Source organism: Takifugu flavidus, chromosome 15, assembly GCF_003711565.1.
Source record: "Takifugu flavidus isolate HTHZ2018 chromosome 15, ASM371156v2, whole genome shotgun sequence".
NCBI lineage: Eukaryota > Metazoa > Chordata > Actinopteri > Tetraodontiformes > Tetraodontidae > Takifugu > Takifugu flavidus.
The window spans coordinates 9,237,004-9,255,124 of record NC_079534.1 but is presented as its reverse complement, the minus strand read 5'-3'; the positions used below and the strand labels follow the sequence as shown (position 1 = coordinate 9,255,124).

Here is an 18,121-nt window from a genome sequence, read left to right as displayed (position 1 = left end):
TAATGTATAGTCTATCTCGCACATGCACTTACTCCACCACCAGCAAAATCTTTTTCTTGTTGTTGTGGTTAGTTTTCCTTTAATCTTATATACATGCTCCATTATTTCAAACCAAGATCTCTAAACGCTCTAATCTATTTTTTTACAATTTCTCCTTATCTCTCTAAGTGCCATGTCTGCCAATGGTTCAATCATTTTGGATATCATTAGATGTACATTTTGCAATCTTCTCATCCTTCTCCAAGGGACACTCCATCAGCAGCAGGCTGTTTTTTTTCCTCTTTGTCATATGTCATCACAATGACAACATCATCATTATCCCTTTACGATGCAGGATGGCTTTCATATTGCAAACAACCCTCTCATTAAAAATTCTGTAAAATTGCGTCCTAAAAGATATATAAAAGGTAAATTTGTTGACAATATGGTACTTACTTTTTCATATGTTACTCTAGAGAGATATAGTTCAGTTTATATATTAAAAAATGTAAACTTTGCTGGTCTGAAAACAATATTTTTTTAACACTTAAAATATACATCTCATGCATTTATGTAAATACAGTGTGTAGCTTTCTATGCTATGTATGTAGCAAAAGACTTTTATTTTTATATCTAAATATTTAAATATATCCTATTTTCATTTTTGTTTCATTGAGTTTGTTTTTGTTTTGGTCCCTCTTCTGAACTGTTGATACAGTATATTACTGTCAATCAAATTTAATTTTGCTAAATATTTGCTTTACATGAGATAATGTTTTAACTAATATATAATAATATAAAAGACTACATCAAACAATGACGCTTGAAATAATGTCAAGATTAAAACACATTCTATCTAATGATACAATCAAACATCCTTACTGCACACACTCTTGTACTTAACAAATCATTTAATAAAATAATTACAATCAAGAAAATGCCAGTTCATCCCCTTTTATCCATTCAGAAGGTGAAAAATAGGTATACTGCCTTGTGACCGCTAAAAAAAAAAAATTTCCATCCAATACAATTACAGTATAATTTTTTAAAAATGCATCTGCATACATGTTAAAACACATTTTGCACTTACCTTGAATTAAGAAAACAGAATTACTACAAGTACAACATGCTTTATTATTTGAAATCTTTGTGGAATACACATAAGTTTAAAATACTTTATCTGGTTTTTCAGCCACTGGGAAACCCTATCAGGAGCAAATGTTCCCCGAAAACATGGCACTCAATCGTGCTATGTTGATTCACAGTAATGACACTACTTTGCCAAGTACTTTGTCAAAATTCTATGCAAAAAGTACATTTGATAAATAGTTTTTGTTTCTGTTGTACTGGTTTAATAGTTCAATGACAAACGCTTAAATGTATTTATACAAGTTTTAGTCACCTTTAATGAACTCATCATTTTTTAACAGAATTGTCACCTTTGGAGGTTGACACTTGACAGGTTGATAAAATGTTTTTGTGTTTTTTAAAAATAATTTGATCAATTTTAGTGCTACCATTGTCAATTTCATCACTTTCACTTTACCATCTCTTAACAATCAGTTGTCCAATTTGAAGCAGTTAATAAAAAGGAGCTTTGACAATCAGTTTGTAAAATGTTCACATTATTAATAACTAATGGACAGGAGTGCATATCACAGATGGTTACACCTACAATACTAAAACTCTGCAAAATCTAATAAATTTAACTTAAGGATCTGCTGCTAGAAAACTGTTACTGCTGCTATTTTTGACTGGTTCCCAGTATGCAAGCACATTCATTACATCTTACATACCAGTAACAGTTAAAAGCTGATATATTGCTGTTTTACATTTTGCATTTACATGCTAATAGTACAAACATTACATAGGTCTACAAGAACAACATACAGAGCAACAACAACATATTTTCTATCTGATATTTTGCTGCATTTCAGTTTTAACACATCCTTAACAAAGTGTCTTGTCAGGCATATCACATTGTGTTTACTGTGCACAACACAAGTATTTTCTTTCCTTTTTATAGGAAGCATTGTCAAAAAAGTCTTAGTTTTATTCAATACCGTTATACATGCTATAAAGGTAAACAAAGCTGACATCTCTTTTTATTCATGCTATGTACACAGGCTAATTGACCACATTGTTATTTTGTGCAAAATCTACAACCACACTATGGAAAATATGGTCTGGTGATAACTTACACAGTCTGGCATGGACACAATGGAAATAACAAAAATGTTTTCATAAAGTAAAGTTTTAAATACACATCATCATTTCATGACATTGGCTTCCTACATTCTGACACTGGTTTCCTGTACAACTGATTTTTACTTATTACTTTCTCATCCCACAACACATAGGTCAGACCCCAGTTATCTAAATTAATTATGCATCATGCAGCCCCTCCTCAAGTAGTCCATGTCTGGTTGATATTGAGGTCTTCTCTGAGGCTAAATGCTAAAGACTCTCCTCGAATTTGGGACAACCTGCTCAAGACCAAACAACTTTTACTGATAGACTGATATAATTTTTGAATGTGTTTCTTAAAAATATGGTATTGTCATTTTAATGTCCTTAATTTTTATTATGCAGCTATTTTTGTTCAGAAACTTAAAATACTGGCATATAAATGGTGCTACAAATACAAATTATGCTGATTATTATTACAATTGTTACTTTTATTTTTAAACATTACTTATGCGAACACTATGAGGAGCATCTCTCTGCTCCCCTCTTTCTCTGTATCTCTGTTCCAAACAAATCTTGTCTGCATCGGATGCCTTGGACACAGTCTTACAACCATTGCCGTGGTACCCATTTTCAGGGTTGGCTGGTTTAAAAATGGGCATGATCTTGGCCTTAGATACTTTGTCAAAGAAAGCAAAATTTGCAACATATTTGCCTGATGAGGAAAGGGAGACAACAGGAGGGAACTCATATCCCCACAGAATCTCATCTGGCAGATACGAGGTGCGAACCTGGCAAGTGGCAGAGGTTGGTTCAATTGTAGCACTCATGATTACCAGGAGTTCAAAATCTGCCAAGTCTGGGTCTGTCCAACCTCCACCTGTTGGAACAGAATATCATAACAAGAAGTGACACAGTATAATACAGTCACGTATAGAGGATGAAGTATAGACTCAAGTAAATTAAGAGGTGTATTTTTGTCATATTAGTGCACATCACTGGAGTGCTTTGAATACAGCTGCAGTTGCGGTGAACTATTAAAACTAAATTTAGGATAACTGATGTATTATTTTACAAACAGAAGACATCCAAAGAGATGCCAACAAGGTCCACAACAACTGACAAAAACCTTTTCATTTTCAAATGTATTACTATTAATTATGTCTTGGTATGGTATTGGTATTACCCTGAGGGAGTTATCCTAAAGGGATCAATAAAGTTGAGTTGAAGTATGGTGATGTGTGGTGAGGATTCATGTCTGAGGAGACGCTGACTATCAGAATCAATTTACAAATATAGGAACTCAACAGTGTAGATTATTGACCATTTGATCACCAGCAGCTATGTTTAATGTTTTCATGAAAAAAGAGTTTTGTGGTCTTACCTTACTTAGAAATGTAAAAGTAAAAATTCCTTACTTTTGTAAATTACAATTGTTGAATAAAAAATAAACAAAAAAGCCATAGTTGCCAGCTCACTGTCACTCTGTAGCTGTGGTGTTGCATAGAAATCTCTGGGCTCACAAGGACCCTCTTCAATGCAAGCGAGCTACCTGCCTTACCGAGTGCCTCATTACTGACATTTCAAAGTTGGTGAACACATGAATCAGGTTACACACATACACTATATACATCAAGTAAACTATGGAAAGCGGGGATAGCAGTTATATTAAAGGTGTTTAAAACCTTTGTCTGGCAACAAACAGAAAGACATGCTCTAATTGTGGTATGCTATAACAGAGGGATTTCCTGATTCAAGTTGAGGCTGAGCTTGCTACTGTAAATACAGTGACTCTTCCCATTATTTGAACAGGACATGTGAAACATCAGCTTTTTTAAATTGAAAATAATCAAAATTGTTTAACTTAAATGGAAATGTACCATAATTTACGGACTATAGGCCACTACTTTTTTTCTAAACTTTAAACACTGCGGTTTATTCTATGGTACGGCTTATTTATGTTTATTTTCCTGGCGCACTATCACAACTATTGTGAATAAGTCATTTTTACTAACCCTCATCAACATGGAAAACACGAGAAGAAAAGCATATGATGCGGCTTTTAAGTTTAAAGCGATCACTCTGGCGGTTGAAGAAGGAAATCAAGCTGGCTCACGTAATCTTGGCATACATTGTGGTAATCAATGGCGAGAAGGTGGAGACGCCCGACTGAAGAACTGATCGAAAGCAAAGAGACGACAAAAGCTTTTAGACATAAACATAGCAGGTGGCCCAAGCATGAAAACTTTCTGGAAGACTGGGTCAACACACAGAAAGCAGGCGGTCACGGAGTTTCCGCTGTACAAATCAGAATGAAGGCAAACGCAATCGCCACCGTGATGAAAATAGAAGATTTTAGAGGTGGGCCATCGGGGAGTTTTAGATTGTTCATTGTTTGAGTAAAAAAGCATAAACAACGTAATTTGTGTGTAGCTGATACAAATGTATATTTCAAGGTAGCTGCATTACAGACACCGTTAGAAAAAACAAACATTTACCGGTACGATATATTTATGTTGCTAAGCGGATTAAATTAAAAGTTAAAAAATCCTGATGTGATGAAAATTGGATTTAAGGTCTCTGTATAAACATACACGTGAAAAGTGTGGCTGTTGTTTCTTACCTGTCTGTTTGTCACTTGTCAGTGACTCGTCTCTTACGGTAATAAAAACATATACCGGTACTGAATGTTTTCGATCTAATTTTTCATATTACTACGTGGGATACCTGCGGCTTATAATCTGGTGCGGCTTGTAAAAAATTGATTTTCTTTCTAAAATTAGATTATGCGGCTTTTAATCAGGTGTGCTCTGCAGTCCAGAAATTACGGTAGTTTATAATTCAAAAACATCATTAGTGACAATATGGTGTTGCTGTCAACATAAGAAATCTTTACCTTGAGCTGCCCATGCCCTCAGAGGGCTGTTGCCATCAATGAGGTGGTAGAATGTGAGGGGCAGACTCAGGAAGGGGCTGTCACTCGACGTATCTACTTGGAAAGACACATTTCTCTGGTCAAGACGAACTGTCTCACTTTCCTTAGTCAGAGAGGTTTGGAGTAGTTTTCCAGTCACCTTCAGTAGAAAAGGAGCAACAGATTTTAGCTGTCCCTCAGGGGTCAGAAGTGTCTGTGTTACTTTACAGAGATGGCTGTAAACCAAAATGGACCATTACAACAATATCTCTTCATGATCGATCAAATTAAAGTTCACTTTATATTTAAACTAAAAGATCCCTACCTGACACCCAATCAGAAGGCTTTTACGCATGTTTGCCACCCTGATCATTAAACACGGTTGACCTTCATGGGTCGTCACCACAGCATGTTGGCTAAACTTCACTGTCTCACCCCGTTTCTTTGGCCGAGCAACCTGAGGAGGAAAAAATAATAAAATAATGAGCTGTTTTGGGCATAAAAACACTTTATTCATTATACTTTTTTCAGTATGGAAAAAAGGGCAATGTATTAATGAATACAAAAATAATGCTAAAATAACTCAAATATGTATAAGTAATGTAGGAGATGGTGGAGGAGGTGTGGATCAGTCGAGATTTGTTCAGCCCTCACCAGGTGGCGACATGCAAGAGTGAGACATGCAATTTCGTTGTCCCCTAACCACATACAAATGATTGGATCCATCCCTTTCTTCAATTTTTAATCAAACTGAAGCTATTAAAGTGATCTATTGGGGCAAAAATGTGTTTTATGGTGAACTTACAATTTTGAAGAGGCTGTAACAAGCGATGGTTCACTGAAAAGTTTTTGAGCTTGCTTATATTTCCCCTAAATTGTCACTGACGTGCTGTGCACATAGCCTATAGTGTTAGTGAGTTTCTCAATCAGAGTGGGTTAGCGCATTCCGAAATGATTGCCGTGGCACTTACTAATGAATAGTTAACTAATATTAGCTTATTTTTGATGAGTTACTTTACACCACAAGTACTTCAGTGAAGCAAAAACTCCTGTACAAGCTACATTTGCTCTACAAATGCTACATCAATTTGAAATTCAAATGCGCTACATCAATTTCAAACATCAATTTGAAATTCAAATTGATGTAGCTAACAAAAAATATTGGAGGACCAAACCTCTACATTGACTTGTATTTTTTGTGTAGATTCTAGATTAATCTATATTCTAGATTGATATGTTAAAATTTGCAGCTTTTCTTTTTTACGTCACTATTCTTGTCATGATGGCTTAATGTCACATTAATCACCTTTGCCAGGAAAGTTCCAGTGATGAAGATCTCCATTAACATTGTAATGACTAACTGGATAATGAGGAGGAGGATTGCAGCTGGACATTCTTCAGTAATACAACGGAAACCATAGCCTATAGTTGTCTGGGATTCCAGGGAAAAGAGGAATGCCCCCGTCAGAGTCTGCATTTGCACCACACAGGGTGTGTGGTTTGATGGAGGGTTAAAATCTGGAGAAATATGATGCAACAAAAGGAAAGAAGACTATTTTATTTCAGTTTTAAATTAGTGAAAATAGTGTTTTTGAGCAAAGCACATTAAAAAGCATCAATAAAATGATGAATGATCAACAAATATCTCACCAAGCAGGTCCCCATGCACCAAGGCTACCAAATACCATAGCACTCCAAATAAGAACCAGGTTCCTGTAAAAGTGGCCGTGAATATAAAGAACTTGTAGCGCCACTGCATATCCACAAATGTTGTCCAAAGGTCACGCATGTACAAAGCACTCCGCTCGCTGACATGTTCAATTCGCACATTGCTTCGCCCATCTTTGGAGAGAATACGCCGACTCTTTCTCAAAGTTCCAACAGACATACCAGCATCTAGTAACGGCTTTAAAACATCTGTCTGTGTCTGGGAGTGGCAAACGTTCTTGGGAGGGCATCTATCCAAAGGAGGAGAAGTGACAGATGTCATCTGTTAAATAAAAAAGAAAGTTAAATTTTTTCAATAATTGCTGCCTTGTTTCCTCGTCATTTCTTTTAAATGTGTTATTTATCGAGTTCTGAAATATCAACAATATCAACTATGACAGTAGCTAATTCTGGAAAAATCAAGGGGGGTTCCCTTTATAGTAACTTTCCATCCAAGCTGACCATGCAAGAACAACCATCATCTGCTTCATAAAATTTTGAAGGATCAAAAAATAAATAATATTTAAAATGAAATAACTTTCCTGGTACCAATCATTATTGCATTATTTACTTGTTCAATCAAATCAATATTATATATATATATATATACACACAGTGATCCCTCGTTTATCGCGGGAGTTACGTTCCAAAAGTAACACGCGAAAAGTGAAATCCGCGAAGTAGCAACTTTATTTTTTTTAATTATTTTACAATGCAATACTGAACAGTAGAATGAAACCAAACATCAAAACCTGTTTTAAAGACCAAACTTTGTTTAAAACAATAATTTTAATATAGTAATACTGTACAAGATTGGAAACATTGTCACTCGCGTATTTCACGGTCCCAGCTGTGCCTCTGTGTCCTGACTCCGCTCCGCTGTAGCGTCTGTTTCTACTGAAGGCGCAGGAGTCTTTCTCCGAGAGAAGAACATTGTTATAGGCAGTTGTTGGCGTTCTTTCTTTTTCTGGGCAAGAAGATTTTTATAAACGGATATGCCACCTTCAATTATATTTGAGAACTGCAATGAACGACTCATCAAAGGGTCCCATTCTTGTGCCGTGCGCTGAAGTTCAGTGGCCATTCTCACCATGGTTGCTAAGCGACCAAGTGCAAATGTAAAGTTGGCAGAATGTACAGAAACGAAAAAACTGTTGACAAGTGAAAAATCAATACAGTACAGCGTCAATATTTTATTTCTAGACAACAGTAAAGCCCCTGAGCCAATCAGGATTCAGAGGCACTGTAAAAAAAAAAAATCCGCGAAGCAGCGAAAGATGAACCGCGATATAGCGAGGGATCACTGTATAATATTTATATAGCATCTGTTACAATCAAAATTGTTTCTAGGTGCTTTACAGAATCCAAGGGCCTGACCCCCAACAAGCAACAGTGGCAAGAAAAAACTCCCCCTTAACATTAAGAAACCTTGAGTGGGACGGGCTCATATACGGGGGCCCTCCTGCTGATGGCTGGCTGGGTAGAGAGAGAGGAGAAGGGGGAGGACAGGTAGAGGAAAGAATAGGCAGAGATCATAGAAATACATTAATTATACAAGCTGCTGGTATAAGAGTACAGTGGGTCAACAGGGTTGGAGGATGGCAGGCCAGCATACAGCTATAAAGGTGGCTAGAACTGTAGACCTGCAGAGAACTATACAAGAATGTACACAGGGATACTTTTTCTGAGCTAAGATAAAATAAACAAAAGACACTGTTGACAAAAAGGACTGTTCATTAGTAAAAGAGAGAAAGAAAGAGAAAATAAGATAGCGAGGAAGTGAGAGAGACAAGACTCTTATTAGTATTCTGGAGTGAAAAGAAAACACCCTTCCTTCCTTCCTTCCGTCCATCCGTCCTTCCTTCCCTCGGTTTCTTCTTTTATTTCACATTAATTAATGCTAAAAAGGATTGCAGGACACATGTAAATAGGGTAAAATGTACATACAAAAACTTTTGTCTTTTTCTCTTGCTGTTTGACTTTGTTGTGAATTCGATTTTTACAGATCATACCCTCCAGAATTTTTAAATGCTGTTAAAATGAAAACAGATGAACAAAAGAAACATCGTTATGAAGTGTGTCTGAAAACATAAATTTTAAAATGTTTGACTTCAATACAAGGTGAAGTTATTGTATTGTTTAGTTACTACACATTGATAAGTATGTATTGATAAGTTGTGAATTACATTAGACAAAAAAACAAAAAACAAAACCAATACACTTCCACAAAAATCATTTTAACTCTATGCTATTTTGGAAATTTTTTCCAACATTATATTAAATGTGTTAATATTTTTTTATTTAATTTAAATTAACTTTGAGTAAATAGTGTTAGTTTATAAATTGTATTATACTTTTTCATTTTCCATTTTTGGGTGTAGAAAAAAACCCATTTATATTCTTTGTTTTAATGATAATTTTCTTTTGTGTTCAGTGTACCTTTGTGGGAAATTAATTTGCTTACCTTCAAAGTTGCAGATGCAATATAACTGAAGGGGTGGTTGGAGCTTGCTGAGTTTGCCTTGTCTTTGCTGTCATGTCCATACCACAGAGAGAGTTGAGACTCCACTTCTGAAAGAAGAGTTGCATCACCAGCCAGAAGCACTCCAATATATTCATACACTAAAAATTAGAATGAAGTCATCCGTGGCTTTTGCCCCCTGTTTATGACCCAAACCCCAGTCTGGCAGCTGAGTGCTAAAAGACAGGAGGTGGCTTTATAACAGTTATCTCTCTCACATTTATTCTTTCCCTTGGTATCTCTCTATCTCTCTCTCTCTCTCTCTCTCTCTCTCTCTGTCTCACACACACACACACACACACACACACACACTAATAAACTCACGTAAATGCTGTAATAATTGATTCCCCTCAACTCCCAATTTTGTTTAAGTAACCTAAGTGATCATCATCACACAACCTTGAAAACAGATTTGTTTTCTCCAACATGCATTCATCTCCTTAACTGCAACACATGCCAATAGATTCACATTCTTTGGGCCTCACAAGCACATTGTCCACACATTCAGTCAAACACATGCCAACAGAAGAGCCCAAACAGACCACCTCCTGCAGCCCACAGAAAGACACACAAACCCCCTTTAGAGGGGCACAACAGAGCCCCCATTCATAAATTCTCTGCCCAGTATCTGTACAGAGTGTCCAGTTAAGCAACACACACATATGAAAAGAAGCAATCGTGAGGTGAATACAACACCATGTTTTGCCTCAGGAGAGGTTGACGAAGCATTTTTTGACCAAGGCTAAACAAGCTGATAGGATGGGATAAGACCATTGTCAAGCATGCTTAAGAGAACCTCGGTGTGATTGAAGTTCAGAAAAGGCAGTTTTCATGATGTGCTTTCCTATACAAACAATTTTAAGAAACAGTGCATATTAAAAAAAGCCAAACAAGGTTCATTTAGTAAGTTTTTTTTTACTTACATCTATTAGGTTTTCTCAATGTCAGAGTACACTGTGCACTGTGCCATAGAAAAATAACAGAAACTAGAACACAAATCTTGGATAGCACACAGTGTCATACCAAAATTATCAATATGGTGTATGGAGATCTACTTTTATCGACATTATTTTGGACAGTTGAGCTGTATTGCATTATACTTGTGCTTCAATCCTGAGCGCAGAAAAATATGTTCACAAGCACAAAACGTTCAGGCAAAAAAAAATTATTCTATGCTTTGTTGGATCGCAATACGTATGTAGCTGCCGATCCGCGTGTTCGTTGAATGAAGACTTCGAGAAGAAAAGTACCAATTTCAAAATGTATTTGACAATAGAACCAATTCCAGATACAAATATTACAGAGCTCCGGGCCAGTTCATAACCCTAGCAACAACAGAGTTAATTGTCAGGGCACGAAGTCTGACAACCTAACTATCCCTTGGCCCAGTCTTTTATAGAAACACACATGCAAATTCTCAATGTTCATGCAATCCAATCCAGTTCCTCTGCTGAGATGTCCTCGTCCTCTTCCTCCAGTCCCTTTGGTGTTGGTAGAGTTCTTCTTTTCCATTGTTTTCCCAGTGGCCAGATCCCATTCTTCATGCAAATGTGATCATCATCAACCCCCCTGATGTCGCATTTACAATGAGTGTTTGACACCCCCTGCCTGACTGGCTCCTGCCTGACTGGCTCCTGAGATAACAATAGAACAAACAACAATCCTGCAAATGTCTCTGTTCTTTATTACATTTGTTAATGAGTCTACCTTGCCTAACTTCTAAGGGAAGACAGAAACATATGGTGAAACACATAACAAGATAAAGACAATTCTCAACAGCTTGCAACCATTTCTCTGCCCCTTGACAAACCCACTGATCCAAGCTGTGCATGCTTATAATGGCCTCTGTTCTTGCTTAACTTGGAAAAGCGTTACATTTGTGTCAAACAAGCAACCAATTGGAGAACTGGAAAGGCTAAATTATGATTGGCCGTTTTCTAACCTCATAACCGCTAACATTGAATGACAAGCCTAATCATTACACGTGTTTGATGACTTTTTTGTCAACTGACTTCAAATGACAAAAGAACCTCCAGAAAATGACACACCACAGCATCAGGTGAGTTATATCTAAATTTAAAAGATATATACAGTATATTATAGTTTTATGATATATTGTTATTTACAATGCCCTTGACTAGCTAACCTATTATATAACCATAGTGCACCAAGTGCACTCTGTAACCATAGTGCACCGTAACTATTGCTATACTGCTAATTTAAGATAATTTAAAGATTTAGAAAAGTGGGCCTAAGGAGTTGGCATTTGTCCTGAGACAAGGGTTGCCACCTTTCTGAAATGACAATAAGGAACAGGGGCACTAGATGTGGGAAGTGTCATGGGTAGAAGCAGGACCCAGATGCAACACACAAACCACAGAGAAGAACTTTCCCAGTGATTGAATTTTATTAATAAACAGTCTCTGTTCATTCACGAACACAGTGTCCAAAGATTCCAGTAAATAATCCCACAAATTGGTAAGCCCCAGAAAAGAACTTGTTCCAGGACGACTAGAACTCAGGCAAATGATAAAAGACAGGGAGTGGGCAAAGACTTGGTCAGACAGAAGAATAAGCAGTTTACAAGGGTAGGAGCAGCACAGGCAGGTTGAGAACAGGCAGGGTTGAAACCAAGAAAACAATCCAACGAATAAAGCTGGAGAGTGGGGCATGAGCACAAAAACATTCTGGCAAAGAGTTTCAAACAAGTGTGCTAGATTGCAGTCAATGGGAAAACCCAGGTGTGCACGAATGAATTCATTAGAATGGACCAGACTTTGACAGAACTCCCTATATAACCACCACCCACTGCAGGACAAGGCATTGAAGACGTGCTGGCTCCACCTATTGAAGGTCTCCCTGGGACCTGCTCGGGGTTCCGCCGCTTGAGTTGAAAATGAGAGCCCCATCCAAGATGTGATGAGCAGGGACCCAGGATTTTTCTTCTGGTTCTTAACCGCCCCAATCCACCAAGTACTGTCATCCTCTTCCCCAACAAGGAGGTGGGGGAGGTGGAGTAGCCTGAACCAAAGGGCCCTTATGTACTGTCTTCACCCTGGAGACATGGACGGTTGGGTGAATCCACATGGACCCGGGCAGCTTCAATCTCACCACCACAGTATTTATCACCTTCTCATTTGGGAATCGACCGATGATCTTAGGCGCCAACTTCTGTGACTCTACTTGAATGGATTCTTGCATCATTAGCCATACAGTACTTGTTAGCTCACCTGGTAAGAGGGTGTTGGGGTTTGATGATGGTTGGATGTATAACAGTGGACAGAGGGTGGTATGAGTTTGGGATCAAGTTTGCTTGTACCTAAAGATGATGGCTTGTGCAGAAGGACAGGTTGCCTCCATCTCGTGAGAAGAGAAAAGTGGCGGTTGGTACCCATAGGTGCACTGGAAAGGGGACAATCCTGTTGCAGAACAGGTGAGGGGATTTTGGACGTACTGGATACACAGTAGCTGTTCCAACCATGAAAGATTCCTTGAAACCATGCAACAAACAGCCGTCTCCATCTCCTGGTTCATGCATTCTTTTGGGCCATTGGACTAAGGTTCAAAGGCTATGTCTACCGGCATGCCATGGATATGGAAGACATGAAGCAGAACCAGCTGAGCTGTGGCTGAGCTTTCTTGGCTGAGGGGAGTTTGGGTAATGGTATGAGATGGGCCATTTGACTAAGCCTATCCACCACAAATACGATGACTATGTTGTTCCAGGATGGGGGTAGACAGTTAACGAAGTCCAGAGATATGTGGGACCAATCCACAGGCTTCTTCTTGCAAGGTGGCCTACCAGAAGTGTTGCAGAAGAACATCTCATGTTCTTTGGATGACAGGTGAGTCATGAACCATGGCCCTACTACAGAACCTTGGACCTTAGAGCCGGCGGAACAAACAAGCGTTCAAGAGATTCCCCAAGACAGTGTGGCAACCACACAGGGGGAAAGGAAGAATGGTTTTAGGCTCCTCTCCTGGGTTTTCCCCCTAGAGAAATTTCCGAGACAGGGCATTGGATTTCACAGGAACCAGGATTGTAGGAGAGGGTGAAATGGAAACAGGTAAAAAATAAAAATAAAGGCACAGTGTGCTTGATACGAGTTTAATTGCTTGGTGGTTGTTAGAGTTAAAACAGAGCAACTCAGCAAAACCCTGCATGAATCATCAAAAGACACAGACACACGGGTAACCGTGCAAGGGAGAACGAGCACCAGTTCACTCTGGGACACCCTCCGTCGTTCTGCTGCTCCACTGCAAACCTATTCACATCAGCTTGTGAATCAGCCTATAGAATTTCATCCACTCTCAAGGTTTCAGATAAGCAGTCTCACAATAAATCTGGTATTCTGAACAAGTGTAGTAAATGAAGAGAAGTGAAAAACACTCTGTTTCTTCTCATTGTGCGATAATAATAGAATAATTATTCTCACACGGTCCAGATGTATTCCAAGTTCCTTTGGTCAGTCCATACTAGGAAAGGCACTCTGGCCTCGTCCCGCCAATGCCACCATTCTTCTAATACCATTTTAGCATTTATTGAAACAATTCTGCGACGAAGTAGTGTGTGTTGGGTCCATGTTTGGACCAGATTGTACTTTCACAAGCAGAAGCAGGACCCAGATGCAACACACAAAGCACAGAGAAGAACTTTGCCAGTGATGGAATTTTTTTAATAAACAGTCTGTTCATCCACAAACACAGTGTCCTAAAAATCCAGGAAATAAACCCACAGGTCAATGATCCTCAGAAAAGAACTTCTTCCAGGACGAGAAGAACTCAGGCAAACAACAAACTGGGTGCAAACAAAAACTTGGTCAGACGGAAGAATAAACAGTTTACTAAGCAGGAGCAGAATACGCATGTCGAGCTCACAAACAATCTGGCAAAGAATGAGTGCCAGGCACATTGTGCCAGATTGTGCTGACTGCCAAAGGGAAGACCTAGGTGTACAATTGAACTGATTAGAAAGGAGCAGACTGTGACAAGAAATGGTAGAAGTATAAATAAATTTTCTTATAGCTTTTTTAAAAAGTCATGATTGTCATGGGTTGCGGTGTTCTGTGTTTCCACTAGAAGCATGGGAGACCCATCTCTCACTGGCTGCTTCCACACCTGCAGCTAATCCACATGATTTTTCAAGTAGCCAATACCAGGTATCCAGAGTAAGATTGTTTTATCCTTGCGAGTGCTAACTCGAGCATTACAGATTCCTTGTACTAACGATTATTGCCTTGACTAACATTTGCCTTTTATCTTCTCTCCCGAAGATTACCATGTCTCCCTTCTCCAATGATCACCGCAACTCCTGTCCACTTTGCACAATTAATTAAAAAGGTTTTAACAACTGCAATCCATGAGGCACTTCTGCTCCTCTGCTGTTGTCTACTTTAAAAAATACTTATGCCTGGTCCAAATTATGTCACTATTGTTGTGGATATAGAGGTCTACACAAAAGCAATAAATGAATACTGCTAGCAGCTATATTAATAAATGCCTTTTTGAAATCCCACGGGTCTTTTTAAAATACTAGAGCCAGAGATGTGGAGGTCTGTGGCATTGATGGTATGTCCCTGGTGTAAGCACTCTACAAAAGTGTCACACTCTGCTCCAGCCCATGGACTCAGTACCTTTCCACTGCCCTGCTCACACCACACCCTCTGATCACCACACCTGCTCTCAGTCACTGATCACACACCTGCTCTCAGTCACTGATCACACACCTGCTCTCAGTCACTGATCACACACCTGCCCTCACTCATCAATCAGCTCACCTACCAGTATATATTCTTCAGCCTCACACTCACTCAGTGCCAGATTGTTCTCTGCTATGCATGACTTTCCAGCGTTTACCTGCCTGTCTTCCCGGTATCGACCCTGCCTGTTCTGCCTGACCCCTGGTAAATTAACTGTCTTCCGTTTTGACCACGAGCTCAGCCAGTCTCCCTCTGGATTGTTTGCCTGATTCTGCCTGCCTCCCGGTTACTGACTTTTTGCCTGCCTCGACCAAGTCCACTGCCCCGCCCTCAAACTGTTCTTTGTTTGCCAGATTGCAGTTAATAAACCTGTTAACTGATCATCAGTTCATTGCCTGTTTTGTACTGCACTTGGGTCCGTACCATACCCGTCACAAGCTTTGAAATTCATGAAATTATAACCATTTAATGAGCCAGCTAACAGAGCTTTGAAAGAGGTGTCTAATTGGATAACATTTTTTCAAGAAAGTAACCATTTAATTGCTGGTGTGATTTTGACAGTAACCTTAACTGTAGAACATTGATGAGAGCAAATGAATTGCAGTGATATAAATCAGAACTTTTAACAAATAATGTTATTCTACTCCTTTTTCTTGGTCCAGAATATAAAGCCTTGGCCCTGAAGCTTCCTTTTGGTAGAGGGTTTTTATGTTCACACCAAAAGTGACATAACGGAGTCTCATTGGTCATTGAGGATCTCTTCCCCGACAGGCAGAGTCAGCAGCAGTCAGAACTGTATTTTTTTTTTTTTTATTATAATAAAAATCGCCCAAGATTAATTTTCAAAAATATGGGATTATTGGTATCAGTACAGATGTCATTGTATTTAAATAGATGTAGTGTATGTGTGTAGAAAGTGTGCTACTTGGTGTCAGCAATAGGCTCTGACCCTACCATTTTATTGCTGTGTTGACTTGCAAACTGGAGAAAAAAATAACAGTTGTTTACCAGATGTTGCTCCCCTGACCACTGTGTATCAAAACATATGGATTTAAACAGAAGCAAGACAGAAAGTGGAGCACATGAAACCTTCAACATCCTTAAACCCAGAAGGAAATCTAGCATATTTTGGTAATTACAGTCATTATTATAGTGACATACATTATTACATTTAAAAAGGGTCAAAGTCATCTACATCTAGTAACACTGCTATTGGCCTAAACATAATCATCTGACAGATTTGTGTCACTCTGCTGGTTCAGGGTTTCCTCTCCTCCCCTTCTCTCAGTCAGTGATGATGTCAGTAACACATTTGTCTAGTTTTTTTGCCTCTCTGTAGCCTTTTCATCAGCTTGTTGATTGCAGACCATCACATTCCAGCTAAAGGCAGAATCATGTTGATATGTCAGTATGAAGAAAAGTTTTATCTGAAATTTGAAATGATAAATTTCTAGCAGGAGAGCCATGTGAAAAAATTGGACTTGACAAAAGACTGCATGCACTTAAAATGGAATTGAGAACAGAAAAATTTAACTAAGCCATCAAAAGAGAACATTACCTTCTCTGCAAAACAGAAGTTGTAGCTGAAATGGATTTTGGCAAACTGAATGAAGAAATCTCATTTGTGTACTTTCAACACATTTTACGATTTTAAACATACAGATTTAAAAGGCTTCTGTTGAAGATTTTGGCTGCACCAGAACTCCAAAGGTGCATCTGAAACTTAACAAAAGTAAGTGTAAAATTATGGCAGAAATAAGATACAATGGACATGTGCTCATTGAGAAAAAATTCAAACCTGATATTAAAAGTGGTTGAGTCAGAGAAAACATGCCTGTGCCAGAGGATAAATTAATTAATCCCAAACCTTTCAGATCAAAGTACCCCTCCGAGGAAGTTGGAAGGACTGGCACTGGGTGTCACAGCTCCGTTCCCTCCTGTCCCTCTGCCTCAGTAATTTTCCACTCTCCCTGCCTCTGCTCCACTCTACCTGCCAGCCACTCCCACCCCATCAGCTCAACGCCACTCACCTGCAAGCACAGCTGCAGCGTATTCCCAATCAGCCCTTCTTAAAAGCCTCCCCTGCACTTTCACTCCTTGGCAGATTGTTCTTCAGCATTTCCATGCAAGACTCTCCAGCACTTCTTACCTGCCTGACCTCCTGTTGCTGAACCTGTTTGCCTCTGACCTGCCTGCACTGCCTGTCTCCTGGTAAACTCACCAGCCTTCCATCCCTGACCATGACTTCTGCTTCAGCGTTTCTGGTTCCTGTCTGCTCACCTGGTCCTGACTTTGCTACTGCTCGTCCTCAGTCTGCTCTGCTGCATCGTTGGCCTCATGTCCTGTAAACCCCTCTCTGTCACTCCTGCCTGCTGTAAACGGAACTGTATGGTTCCGAGGGTTCATGTCCTCCCCCCTTGGTTCCGCATTCTGGCTCAGCTCATCCCGTTCCCCGAGCCTGAAACCCATAGACTTTGTGTGGGCCCCGAGCCTGAAGAACAAACTGTTTGTCTGTGTACTAATAAAGGTCCTTACCAACGGTCCCAGCTTTCCAGAGTGCTGCTTTTGGGTCCCAATTGCACCCATCACACTGGGAGTAAGAGCAGCAAAGTGTTTATTCAAGCAGTACTCATATGTCATAAAACCATGTATCTTATCTGTTGTTACTCTGAGGGTTGAGACGGACAGTCAGTATGAAATGACTCCAGGGTGTTTATAGACCCAAACGCTATGTGCAAATTGACAAAGAATTGCTTGCAATTGTGGCCAAAGAAATTCATCAGTAGCTATTTGGAAGATATTGATGTAGAATGCCCACTTACGGAAGGCAGTGGAGGTGCTGGGTGCAGATCAATGCAGCAATCAAAGAAGCAGGGAGAGAGTATGCTGCTTCCTGAACAATTGCTCAGATCATGAGCAAGTTCTTGGGGTTCAGTGATGGCCCAAGTACAGTGGGATAGGAGGATGAGGGGAAAATGAAGAGTTGGATCTGATTGCAGTGAGTTTACAGAGATTAGGGTGAGTGCAGTTTAATGAGTTAGCTAGGTTAGAGGTCTTCTGTCCAGGTCCAGAATAGTCTTAGAGTTCTGGCAGCAATGTGTTCGGAATGTTGGC

At 39.2% G+C, this 18,121-nt stretch overlaps 1 protein-coding gene and 2 long non-coding RNA genes across 6 annotated transcripts; 1 reads left to right on the top strand and 2 right to left on the bottom strand.

Moving 5' to 3' along the window:
* Positions 1-1,093: 1,093 nt before the first annotated feature.
* Positions 1,094-9,509, bottom strand: LOC130539366 (ATP-sensitive inward rectifier potassium channel 10-like). 4 transcript variants are annotated; one of them, XM_057057695.1, is made up of 8 exons: positions 9,252-9,509; positions 8,216-8,263; positions 6,971-7,070; positions 6,731-6,793; positions 6,387-6,598; positions 5,406-5,537; positions 5,063-5,240; positions 1,094-3,046 (listed from the first exon to the last, which is right to left on the bottom strand). In XM_057057695.1, exons 3-8 carry the CDS (start codon positions 7,068-7,070, stop codon positions 2,664-2,666), a joined length of 1,068 nt encoding a protein of 355 aa, XP_056913675.1. In that variant the 5' UTR covers positions 8,216-8,263; positions 9,252-9,509; the 3' UTR covers positions 1,094-2,663. The 4 variants fall into 4 exon arrangements, with proteins under 4 accessions (XP_056913675.1, XP_056913674.1, XP_056913673.1 ...); XM_057057694.1 differs by lacking the exon at positions 8,216-8,263 and having other exon boundaries at positions 9,252-9,507; XM_057057693.1 differs by having other exon boundaries at positions 6,731-7,070; positions 9,252-9,506.
* A 4,434-nt stretch (positions 9,510-13,943) lies between these two features.
* Positions 13,944-15,388, top strand: LOC130539393 (uncharacterized). The gene is made up of 2 exons (XR_008954113.1): positions 13,944-14,467; positions 14,582-15,388. It is a non-coding gene; the product is annotated as an uncharacterized LOC130539393 (long non-coding RNA).
* Positions 15,389-15,863: 475 nt separating this feature from the next.
* LOC130539383 (uncharacterized) lies at positions 15,864-17,577 on the bottom strand. The gene is made up of 3 exons (XR_008954103.1): positions 16,806-17,577; positions 16,566-16,729; positions 15,864-16,387 (listed from the first exon to the last, which is right to left on the bottom strand). It is a non-coding gene; the product is annotated as an uncharacterized LOC130539383 (long non-coding RNA).
* Between the last annotated feature and the right edge of the window lie 544 nt (positions 17,578-18,121).